The sequence below is a fragment of the Meles meles genome, chromosome 20 (genome assembly GCF_922984935.1).
Source record: "Meles meles chromosome 20, mMelMel3.1 paternal haplotype, whole genome shotgun sequence".
NCBI lineage: Eukaryota > Metazoa > Chordata > Mammalia > Carnivora > Mustelidae > Meles > Meles meles.
Window position 1 is genome coordinate 26,273,386 of NC_060085.1, and position 12,259 is coordinate 26,285,644.

General features: G+C 38.3%; 1 protein-coding gene across 1 annotated transcript in view; it reads right to left on the minus strand.

Moving 5' to 3' along the window:
- DNAH12 (dynein axonemal heavy chain 12) overlaps positions 1-12,259 on the minus strand; it is a 247,019-nt gene that overhangs the window by 144,856 nt on the left and 89,904 nt on the right. Inside the window, exons 30-33 of the mRNA XM_045992256.1 lie at positions 12,015-12,134; positions 6,490-6,599; positions 3,147-3,330; positions 2,881-3,021 (exon numbers count right to left, since the gene is read on the minus strand). Coding sequence (XP_045848212.1) covers positions 2,881-3,021; positions 3,147-3,330; positions 6,490-6,599; positions 12,015-12,134 — 555 coding nt within the window. The remainder of the gene's footprint in view (positions 1-2,880; positions 3,022-3,146; positions 3,331-6,489; positions 6,600-12,014; positions 12,135-12,259) is intronic.

A 12,259-nucleotide genomic window follows, 5' to 3' on the forward strand; every position in this document is an offset into this window, starting at 1 on the left:
GTTCTTCAATACTAAGCCCCATTTTAAAAAAGATTTTATTATTCTTTGTTTTTTATTATGTTATGTTAGTCACCATACAGTACATCATTAGTTTTTGATGTAGTGTTCCATGATTCATTGTTTGCATACAATACCTAGTGCTCCATGCAATATGTGCCCTCCTTAATGCCCATCACCAGGCTCACCCATCCCCCTAAGCCCCTCTCCTCTAACACCCTCAGTTTGTTTCTCAGAGTCCATAGTCTCTCATGGTTTGTCTCCCCCTCTGATTTCCCTCCTTCATTTTTCCCTTTCTTCTGTCCTCCATGCTATTCCTTATGTTCTACATATAAATGAAACCATATGATAATTGTCTTTCTCTGCTTGACTTATTTCAGTTAGTATAATCTTCTCCAGTTCCATCCATGTTGATGCAAATGTTGGGTATTCATTCTTTCTGATGGCTGAGTAATATTCCATTGTATATATGGACCATATAATCTCTACACCCAGCATGGGGCCTGAACTTACAACCCTGAGATCAAGAGTCACGTGCTCTACTGACCAAGCCAGCCAGGCAACCCTGTACTAAGCCATGTTTCAAATGCTCAGTAGCCAGCCACATGTGACTAGTAGCTACCTTCTTTTTTTTTTTTTAAAGATTTTTTATTTATTTATTTGACAGAGAGAGAGATCACAAGTAGGCAGAGAGGCAGACAGAGAGAGACTCGATCCCAGGACCCTGGGATCATGACCTGAGCCGAAGGCAGCGGCTTAATCCACTGGGCCACCCAGGCACCCTAGTAGCTACCTTCTTAGACAATGCAAATATTTCCAACATCACAGAACATTCTACTGGACAGTGGTGGTTTTGAATACTTCTCATTTCCTACCAGATTATTTCAGCAAACATTCTCTCTATGTGCTTCAATTTTGGGAAGTAAAGTCAGTTTTCTCCTCACTCTCCCATGGTGTTTTCCAAATACTCTACCCCATCCTCTCTACCCCCTGCTCCTTTGACAGCCATGCTTGCTGCTATCACTCACCAGCAGCCAAGCATCCCCATCATTAGCTAAAGCCTTTGATACTTGGCTCAATTTCTTTCTCTCTGCTATAACTCTGGCCTGATCCAGTGTTCATGAAAAGGATCATCTCAACATGGCAGCCCCTCAGATCTTTGACTACCTTGTCTTCACTTACTTCCTTCTCATTCCAGTCATCCACTTCACATATCTTGGAATCTTCTCTCCTGGAACACTACACAATTCTGAAATACTAAATCCAAGCATGCCCATCTCTGTCTGCAGCCTCCTATCCAGTCGGTGCTCTCACCCATTGACTCCTCCTACACTTGCTCTTCATATGCATATCCCTCCTGTTTTCACTTCCCTCATTATTTAGTAACTTTTGTTCTATGGTCTAGCACTTCTGGCACTCTCATGCCAGTATCTTTAAAGTCTTTGTGTACTTCTGGTGTGGCACCATCATCTACACTCACATCCAAGCTGCTTGGACTGTTAAGGAAAATCCCTCGAAGGCAGACCTTGGCACTACTACTAATCCTCAGATAGGCTTCAGTGCTTTCTTAGGCAGCTCTCTTTATCATTTTCCATTATAGGTAATTTAAATCTTCCCCTTTTCTCCTCCAATATGCAATGAACCAGGGTCTACCATGTCACACAATCAGTCAATCAATCATAAAAAGGATTTGCCTTCTAATTTCCACTATCAAATCCATACATTTACCTGTATCTACACCTATCCTTTCCTGCTTCCCCCTTATCCAATACGAGAAAATCCTCCCACCTGGCTCTGAATCAGACCCTTATTAGCCCCTCTCTTATGAATCAATACTATTTCTTAGCTCAATCAATGTAACTGAGAGAAAGAATATGAATAAGTGTTCAGCTATCTAGGACAACGTGCTGGCATATTTGTTTGAATGCTAATTAATTTGCTTATTTAGTAGCATAGTTATTTCATGTGTGAAAGTAAATCATGATATATTCATATAGTAGAATACTAATGCAGACATAAAAAGAATAAATAAAATGGAACTGCAACAACATGAATATCATAGATACCATCTGACCATAAGAAGAAAAGCACTAAGGAGTAGGATGCTATATTCATGAACTTCAAGAACCAGAAAAACTAATTTATCAGAAGTCGGAATAGTGCTTGCACCTGGGGGAGGGTGTACTGATTCAGAAGGAACATGAGTGAACCCTGTAAATGCAAGAAATTGTATGTATCTTTATATAAATGATGGTTATGAGACTGTACACTTAGGTTTAAAAAAGCACAGAACTCAAAATTAATCACATTTTATAGTTTACATGTTATCTGGCAATTACAATAAACACTAAAGGATTTCCATTTTCTAGTTCTTTTGTATATTCCATGGCTTCTAAGTTAATGTAGCACATACAAGCCCTGAAGTATTCAATGTTTTCAAAAAGGAATCAGGCCCTTTTCTCTCCTCCTAAAATATTAAGGTTCTATAAGAAACCGTGAGCCTGGAGTCACTTAACAACTTAACATCTGTTAGGCTATTGTGCCCTCCTGCTAATGCAATGGTTTTAATACCCTTTTATTCTATAAAAAAAAATTAACAGAGGATTTACTACAGCATAGTTTTCATTGAACAGATAACTTATAAACTTATTAAACTTGCTGCATCCTTTATTTTAAATGTATAATCCTAGTCAATTTGTTGTTGAACACGTAATATTGCTTAAACATGTCTGTATCTATTTTGCTTTTTTCAAAACTGGCAAAAAACCCCAAATCATTTTACATTAAATCTACCATGTTAACCTTTTCTTAAGTTTACAGTTCAGTAGTGTTTGGTATAGTCACACTGTGCATCAGTTTTGCTTTTAATCCTGATGATTTTACCTTTTTATTGTCATCCAATACTGTATTCATGCTTTCTATCCACAAAGTGTCAATGGGACCATCAAATACAACCCATTTCCGGTCCGGTGTATCTGACAAGGCAAATTCCCTAAAAGTGTTGGCGACGATACCATCAGTCCACTGGGGAAGAAAACAGAATTGGAAAGCTTCCTTTATAAAACTATAAAGTGATCATATTGAAAACATTTCAAATTTCATGGTTTAATGTACATTGACACTAAGAGAATATTTATGTTCTAGATTACCTCATGAGACACTGGATCAAACTGTCCAAAAAGTTGGCCCATAGTAATGGATTTGGGGTTTACAGTCCGATAAATGACCTTTTCTTCCTCTCCATAGCCACGCTCATTCATAAGAGTTAGAGTGTCAGCCAGTACATGCAGAACTTTTGTCTTCGCAGCAAAAGGCTCTCCTACTAACATGAAACTATTAAGGAAAAGAATTATACAAGAAGATTCTTTAAAAAATGGTAAATTATTTGTATACTGGTGTTTAAAATACTGGTATTTATAAGTTTTGAAATTTTATGAATTTTTCTCAGACATAAGAATACATTTAACTTCTGATGGGTTGATCTCTAAAATTCTTTACATTAATACCATAATCTACAAAAGAGAATATAACAAAAAAAAATCTCCAAGTGAAAACAAAAATTGTACACTCTTAAGATTGGGGGAAAAAAAAAGTCTTGGGGCCTCCCAAGGAGAGAAATTGGAACGGTTCTCATTCCTCAAGCATTTTTTTAAAAGATTTTATATTTTTATTTGACAGAGAGAGAAAGAGGGAGAGGGAACACAAGCAGGAGTAGGAAAGGGAGAAGCAGGCTTCCCAGTGAGCAGGGAGCCCAACAGGGGGCTCGATCCCAGGAACCTGGGATCATGACCTGTGCCGAAGGCAGACGCTTAAAGACTGAGCCACCCAGGCACTCAGTGCTGTGCCATCCCCCTCTCTCCCACCCCAGTTCCTCAAGTCTTTACTTGCTATAGTAGTCACTGGTGATCTTTGCCGAATACTTCTGAACCTCCTCTCTCCTAGCACATAATAGGATTCCTTGCCCTCTGGTGGAAATTCTAAGTGACTAATGAGGAATAAATGGAAAATATGGAGTGTTACTTCCTCAGCGGACATATCATTGCCAGTGAGAGAGCTTACAGAGCTCTCTCCTCACAGAGCTTTTCCCTCTCACACAGCAGTGACCCACCATGTTGAGATGCTGACAGCTCCAACAGCCTGGGACCCTGGGTAATTATGATGAGCAGATCCTGCCTGTTAACCGATAGTGGACACAGTACGAATGAGAAATAACCCTTTGTTTTTAAGTCACTAAGATTTGGATCTTAGGGACTGATTGTTTCTAAAGAATAACCTAGCCCATCCTTACTGACAGAAACTGGTTCCTAAAAGGGGCAAGGTATTCTTGCCATAATAGAAAGACTTAAATATGTAGCATTGGCTTAAAGGCCAGGTTGTGGGCGGCAAATTTAACTGTTTATTAGAGGTCGAAAGACTGGCAATTAATGTTATGCAATGATGAAACATTTGGTAAATCTGTTCCTTGAAGTTACCTGAAAGATAATCTAATGAAAACTAATGAAACTGCCTAATGAAACTGCCTTTTTAGGAAAAAGGATAGTGAAGAGAATATTATTAGTATATAATGCCAGCCAATGGCTACATTTAACAAAGAACTATTGGAAAGAAATGAGCCCGCGGGGGGAAGGGGCGGGGGAACGGCCAGTTTGCAAATTGGAATGAAAGAGAATAAAGGGAGTCCAGAAATTCAGGAAACTATAGGCGATTTACTTTCATCCCCAATTGGTAAAAGATAAATTGAGAAAAGCTTTGAACAACAAACATCTAGTCAGCCTGGTGCCAAGGACCAAATTAAGGGTAGGGCTTGTATCACTAATAAAATGTATGAAATTTTAATATGGTTCCCAGTAATCATTTCAGGAGTGAAAAAAAATTAAGCTTGTCATCTTCTCAATTAAAATTGATAGGTTCAAGGATACTGCAAGGAAATTTTTAAAGGTATGACTTGGTAAGGATGGTAGTTGTGGCTACTGGCATATAGAGCTGCTTAGAATCAAACAAATAAGAAGCTTATCAAGTTTTCGAGGGAGTTTATGGACAAAGAAACTATGAGTCTAGGCTAAAACACATGTGAATATTCAAGACTTAAAAATGATCCTTGCAGGGGCACCTGGGTGGCTCAGCCAGTTAAGGGTCTGTCTTGGGCTCAGGTCATGATCCTGGGGGCCCTGGGGTCCTGGGACCAAGCCCCACGTTGGTCTCCCTGCTGAGCAGGGGCATCCGCTTCTCCCTCTACCCTCTGCTCCTCCTGTGCCCCTGCTTGTGCTCTCTGTCTCTCACTCAAATAAATAAAATTTTTTTAAAAAAATGATCCTTGCATAAGAGTTGATTGTACTATTCCTTCTATTTTTGTATATGCTTTAAAATTTACATACTATGGAGTTTTTTGTTTTTGTTTTTGTTTTTAATCCTGTCTTTAACCTTTGAGACCTCAACTTTCTATAGGCAGGAAGCAGGCTGAAAAATTTCACAGCTCCCAAGGTCATGTTCTCTATTGTCCACTTCACATGTGACCAGAGAAAAAAATGAAGATGGAAAGACCGCTCAAGAAAGTTGAACAAAAAAACAAAAAAAATGAAGAAAAGGAAAGGAGAAAGAAACAAAGTTCAACCAGTGTCCACAAAGAACAGTTAACTGGAAAGTCCCTGTGAAATAATGCAGAAGCGGATCCAGGGTTTACGAGGATTAAAGTTTATACGATCAGTAGAATAGGGAAAAAAATACAAATGCAACTATGGATACAAAATGTCCAGAGCCACTATAACGATACCCTATATAATAAATGATGTGTATCAAATGATTATGGCTCCCTGGAAAGGCCCCTACAAGTTAGAGGTCCTGAGATTTAAACTATCAGTATCACAGTCAATTTATCTCTGGAACTGGGTCTCCCCAATTACCCAGATGGGTTTCAGAATTGCTACCAACCAATGTTGGCTATGTCTCCATTTCTTCAATTTCTGGATAGCAGTGTCTGCTCTAATGACCTGTTCTAGGAAGCCCACTATTATAATTAAGACTAGGTGTGTGGAGGACAGACAACTTGTCTTTCTACTCTATAGGTCTTTGGATCAAAAGGAACAACTTCCAAATCTCATGCAGGAACTATCATGCATCACCTAGAGATCTTGAACTTCAAGTATGGTTCATTGATTGACTAGAACTTTTAACTTGTCTTCCTGGGAAGGAAAGGGTGTGTTCTATGTGCATGGAGGAGAGCAAATAACATATGACCAAAAGGGCAGAGTGCACTGGTTGCTAGTGCCACATCACTGAATAAGAATGCCTTACCAATCCTTGTTGGATGGGTAGCGTGAGTGAGAAATAAATCTTTAAGACTCTGGGATGGAAATGGGGGTATAGCGGTCTTTGTTCCCTAGCCTACCTAGTGTACAAAATTTGTGGAGTCCTTTGGTTCATAAATTTTGCTTTAATAGTTTGATTTGAAAATAACATCTAACTATGGTAGACAGAGATAATCTATAATCTTACCCATGTCTCACAATCATCATTTCGTATGTCTGAATCACTTTTTCAAGAAAAAATTTAACTGGCTGAAGATTATGTACTTTGCAGGCTTCATGAGCACATTCCAAAAATTCCTAAAATAAAAGAAAAATGGAATGCATTTTTATAAAATGGTATTATAAATCATCTCATATATATTTTATAAATCTAGATTATTCATTTTGAAATAAAAAATCATTATCTTCCTATATTGATAAATTATTTCTTAAAGATTTTAAAGATATTTATTTATTTATTTATTTGTGAGAGAGTGCACATGTGAGCACAAGCAGGGGGAGCAGCAGGTAGGAGAAGTAGGCTCCCTGCTGAGCAAGGAGCCCAATGCGGTACTTGATCCCAGGACGCTGGGTTCATGACCTGAGCCAAAGGCAGATACTTAAACAACTGGGCGACCCAGGCATCCCTTAAAGCTTTATTTTTTTTTTAACTTAGCATTTTTTTAAATTAAAAGGAAGTACAAAAAGAATTAAACTACTTTAAAAGTTTTATTCCCTATTATAGGTTAATGATCAGAGCACCACAGCATTAGGTGCAAGCTGCATGGAAACTCCTTTTAATCGTGTTTTCCAGAATTTCATCTTTGGTTAGGATGTGGAAGGACATGCCAAAAAAAAAAAATCCTTCACACTGTAGTAACTAGAAAGAAATGGAGAATCTAAAAAAAATAAATTTTAAAGGTAGAGACGTTCTCTGGGTACAAGTATGTCTAAAGGAATTAAATTTCAGAAACAGATCAGCCTTCCTGGATGAGCACAAATTGATGCTAATTTAGCTGCTGGGAGCATTTTCCAACTACAGACATCAGGTGGGCATTGGATTGGGCTTCTCACAGGCACAGGGACTTTGCTGAAGTAAAGAAAAACCATCAGAGAATTTAATGGTCATGTGGGCTCGTGTGATAGATTTCAATCTGGAGAAGCTCAAATGCAAATCTGATTCACCCACTGCCTTGCTTTTGCTGAGTATGAGGTAACACAAGAAATCAAAGGCTTAGCTAGAAAGGCCCACAGATATTCCCTAATCTTGGGATGCTTAAACCCCAAAATGCTGCTAGAGGAATGGCCCTATAATACAGAACAATTTTCACTCTGAAAATGTGAAAACCAGAAGTAAACTAAAGTTCAACAGTGCTGCCACAAAACTCTGCTTGGGTCAACTCCCAACTGAACTGATCATCCGTCTAGCTACCTGACAAAGGAAAAACATACTTTTTCTGTGGGAAGATAATACTGTAGCCTCTACAATTGTTTTTACACAATTCTTAACATAAAATCAAACTTTGAAAGTCATGAGATGAAATAGCTGAAGATCAAGAGAAAAAAAAACAAACTTCTGATGACCTAGAGGTCATAATTGGCAAAACAATAAAAATAACTTCTATAAATGTTTAAGAGAAAAATAGGCAATATGATGGAAAACAGATGAAAACATGAAGAAATCAGGGGCACCTGGGTGGCTCAGTGTTAACCTCTGCCTTCAGCTCAGGCCATGATCTCAGGGCCCTGGGATGGAGCCCTGCATCATGCTCCCCACTCAGTAGGGAGCCTGCTCCACCTCCGCCCACCCACCCCCCACCGCCTGCCTCTCTGCCTACCTGTGATCTGTCAAATAAATGAAATCTTAAAAAAAAAAAAAGAAAAGAAAAAGAAAAAAATGAATTCAAGCAAAGAAAAATGTGGTTTCAATGAAACCAGACTGGACATACTAAAATGGAAAAAATATGTGAAATTAATAATTCATTGGAGAGGTTTATCAGTGGACTGAATAAAATAAAAAAAATCACTGATCTTAAAGATAGGCTAATAAAATGTATCCAAACTACAGCACATAAAATCAAAACAATAAACAAAAGCAGAACATAAAAGATGTGTGAGGCAATATAAAACTGATGGGGGAAACAATGGCAAAAGAAATGTAACTTAAAAATCTCTCTACAGTTTGCAGCCCGCTGATACCTGAAACATGCTGAGCATGACCTTCCACAAGGAGCTTGTGGCAGCCTTAGTGCCTTCATGTTTAAAAGCAACCTTACCTTAGCAGCAGCTAGCCCCTCGGGGTCCTGAAAACCTTGCTTCCAGATTCCTTGGAGACTTGTGCTATCCTTAACCCTCACTAATCAAAAAGTATACAATTAGTCATGCCTCACAATCCCAGTATAGCTCTTTCTGCCTCCAGATACTGTCCTATGAATAAGGAAGGGGTTTAGGTATAGGCAGGAGAGATAGGTGGTCCCTGACACCCCTGACTAGGCTCTGAAACTACTCCTGGCAGGTGGAGACGAGACAGAGATGAACAAGAGATAAGGGGACAAAAACAAGATGGCACAAGCTTCTCAATCAGTTCTCAATAAAAGACTGCCACTGAAAGCCCTCTGTGGCAACCCATTTAGGACCTCTGTCACTCTAGAGAGCTTTTGTCTTTCCTTTCTCTTCTCACCTTCACTTAATAAACTTTCACCCTTTTGTGTCCATGAGATTCATTCTTCAGCCCCAATCAGACAAGAATCCTGCAAACCCTGCAACAAAATGATCTAACATACATTTAATTAGCATCCCAGAAGGACAAGGGAGACAAAATAGAGAAGAAATATCTTGAGATAATTACTGAGAATTTCCTAAAGACATCAATCCATAGATTGAATAAGTGCAACAAATCCAAGCAAGATAAATACCAAACAAACAACACAAGGCACACAGCAAAGAAAAATATTAAGACAGCTGGAGGGAAAACACACTCTAAATTCAGATACGCATAAATAAGAAAAATACCTGACTTCCAGCTATAAAAATGAGAGCCAGGAGTTAACAGAATAACATTTTTAAAACAATGAAGAAAGAGGGGCAGACCCCTGCCAATCTAGATTTCTGTATTTAGTGAAAAAATTCTTTAGAAATGAAGGCTAAATAAAGACATTTCAAACAAAGAAAAGCTAAGAATTAGTTGCCAAAAGACCCACATGCACATAAGAAATACCGAAGGAAGTTCTTTCTGTTGAAGGGAAAAGATCTCAGATGAAAACATATTTCTGCTAGAAAGAATTAAAAACACTAGAAAAAGTAAACAGAAAGGGCTTTTTTCAAATGCTAATACCAAAATAAAAAAAATAACACTGGTTGTGGAGTTTATAATATGTAGAAATAAAATACATGATGACAATAGTACAATGGGCAGGGGTGAGTGCATAATAAAATTATACCACTTAAAGATTTTATGTTGTTTCTGAAATGATGAAATACAAACTTAAAGTGTAGGAAGTCAAGGATGTATATTACCACCTGTGGAGTGACCACTGAGGTACTAAAAATCCAACAGAGAAGAGAAATAGTGGAGAAATAAACATTATCTGAAACTAAAAGAAGTCAGTAAAGGAAAAATAAAGAAATACTGTACATATAAAAAGCAATAGGACATAGGTTTTGGATACTAGCCCTTTATCTGATATGTCGTTTGCAAGGACATAGGTTTTTTCAATGGCCCTGGCTCCCCTTGGCTCATCTGCAGGTGCAGTGAATCACTTGGCTATGCACCTCGTAGCTTTGCCTCCTCGCAGTAGTTTTCAAACTGGAAGCTGGGAATCCATGGATTGATTGTTATATTCATAGGACAAGAATTCTCCATGACAGTGTTAAACTGATTTTTTAAAAATCCTATTAGCATATCTTGAATCATCTTGCTAATTACCTGGGGTATAATATAGAAATATATATGTTGTCTTTATTCCCAGTGCCTGGCACAGGGCCCTATAACCCTTAAAATTTCCTAAGTGATAGGAGTATCTTTGTTATTCTTAATGGGCCTGATGGTGGGTATTATGGAGGGCACGTATTGCATGGAGCACTGGGTGTGGTGCATAAACAATGAATTTTGAACACTGAAAAGAAATAAAATAAAATGGGGGAAAAAATGAGCCCTTGTCAATCACACCCAAGTTTGTAGGGATAGCCTCAGGATGGGGCCGGTCATAAGAAAGACTCGGTGATGAGAGGGCTGGAACTTTCAGCCCTACTTATCAGCCTTTGGTGAATGCACTGGGGTGGAGGAGGGAGGGAAAGGGCCAAGACAGAGCTCTGTAAAATCTCCTGAACAACGAGATTCAGAGTGCTTCTGGTTTGTTGAGCGCACTGAGGTGCAGGGAGATTGACATATTCTGAAGTATGCTGCCGTCCCCTCATACCTAACTTACCTTATACTTCTCTTCCATTTGGTTCCTCCCAAGTTGTAAAGGATACAACTTGGGAGGAACCCAATATATATATATATAATATATATATAATATATAATATATATTATATATATAAATATATATATATATATAATTTTTTTTTTTTTTTTTTACTTTTTAAAAAGTAGGATCCACACCCAATGTGGGTCTTGAACCAATTACCCTAAGGTCAAGAATTCCTGTGTTCTACCAGTGAGCGAGCCAGGCTACCCCCTCCTCCAGCCCCAGGTTGTATCCTTTATAATAAACCAGTAGGGGCGCCTGGGTGTCTCAGTGGGTTAAAGCCTCTGCCTTCGGCTCAGGTCATGATCTCAGGGTCCTGGGATTGAGCCCCACGTCGGGCTCTCTGCTCAGCGGGGAGCCTGCTTCCTCCTCTCTCTCTGCCTGCCTCTCTGTCTACTTGTGATCTCTGTCTGTCAAATAATAAATATATTAAACCATTAAACATAAGTAACTGTGTTCCTGATTTCTGTGAGCTATTCTAGTGAATTACCAAAGCTGGGTGGGGAGGTTATGGAAACCCCAGCCAATCAGAAACACAGGTAGCCCAGAACTTAAGGCTGACTGAAATGAGGGTCAGTCTTATAGGACTGAGACTTTAATCTGTGGAGTCTGACAATAACTACCTGGAATTTGTATCAGAATTGAATTGTTGAACATCCAGTTGGTGTCCAGAGAAGAGAACTGGTTGCTGGTTTTGGAAAACACCCTCGAATCACATTAATCTGATACTGCCATAGGATGTATATTAGCATTTGAGTTTGAAGCTTTAAAAAAAAAAGGCTTAAAAAGTAAATGATGCCTTTAAGCAAGTGATGCCTTAATGATATAATGGCTCAAACAAATTGAAAATTTCACAGCAATATCAATAGAGAGATCGGGTGGAAGAATTGAATCATTAGATGGAAAAAAATCGGTACATGCTGAACTCAAAAAGTATTCACTGTACATTTTACCATAGAAATTGACACAAAGTAACATTTAATTCAGCCACATGTCATCCAGCTCATTAAGATTGTTTTGTTTGTAATTTAAATTTACTTGTGCTCTCTGTCAAATAAATAAAATTTTTTGTAAGTACTCATTCTCTCAGAAAGAACATTATTTTTAAACTGAATCTTATTAACATTGGTATCATATAACAGAAGATACTAGAATTTACTCATGCTCATTAATGAAAGTGGCCAAAATAGGGGTTTATCCTCCGAATAGAATAATTTCCCTCATTTAAAGCAATCGAATAAGTAATTCTCACAGATTTACTTACATGATAGTCAGCTTCAGGAAGTTTAATACCAGGAAATAGATCACTAGTTATTCCACTAAATAAGGGTATATCGTGTGATAGAAACTTTGGTTCATTCACATCTTTAATTGATCGAAGAAGCTAAAATCATCCAAAGAGTGCAACATAAGTTACTTGCCCATATTCCCTCCCCTCCCCACCACTAAAAGCCAAATTTCCTCTCACATTGCTCTATGGAATCCCCATACTAAAATGCCAACACTATG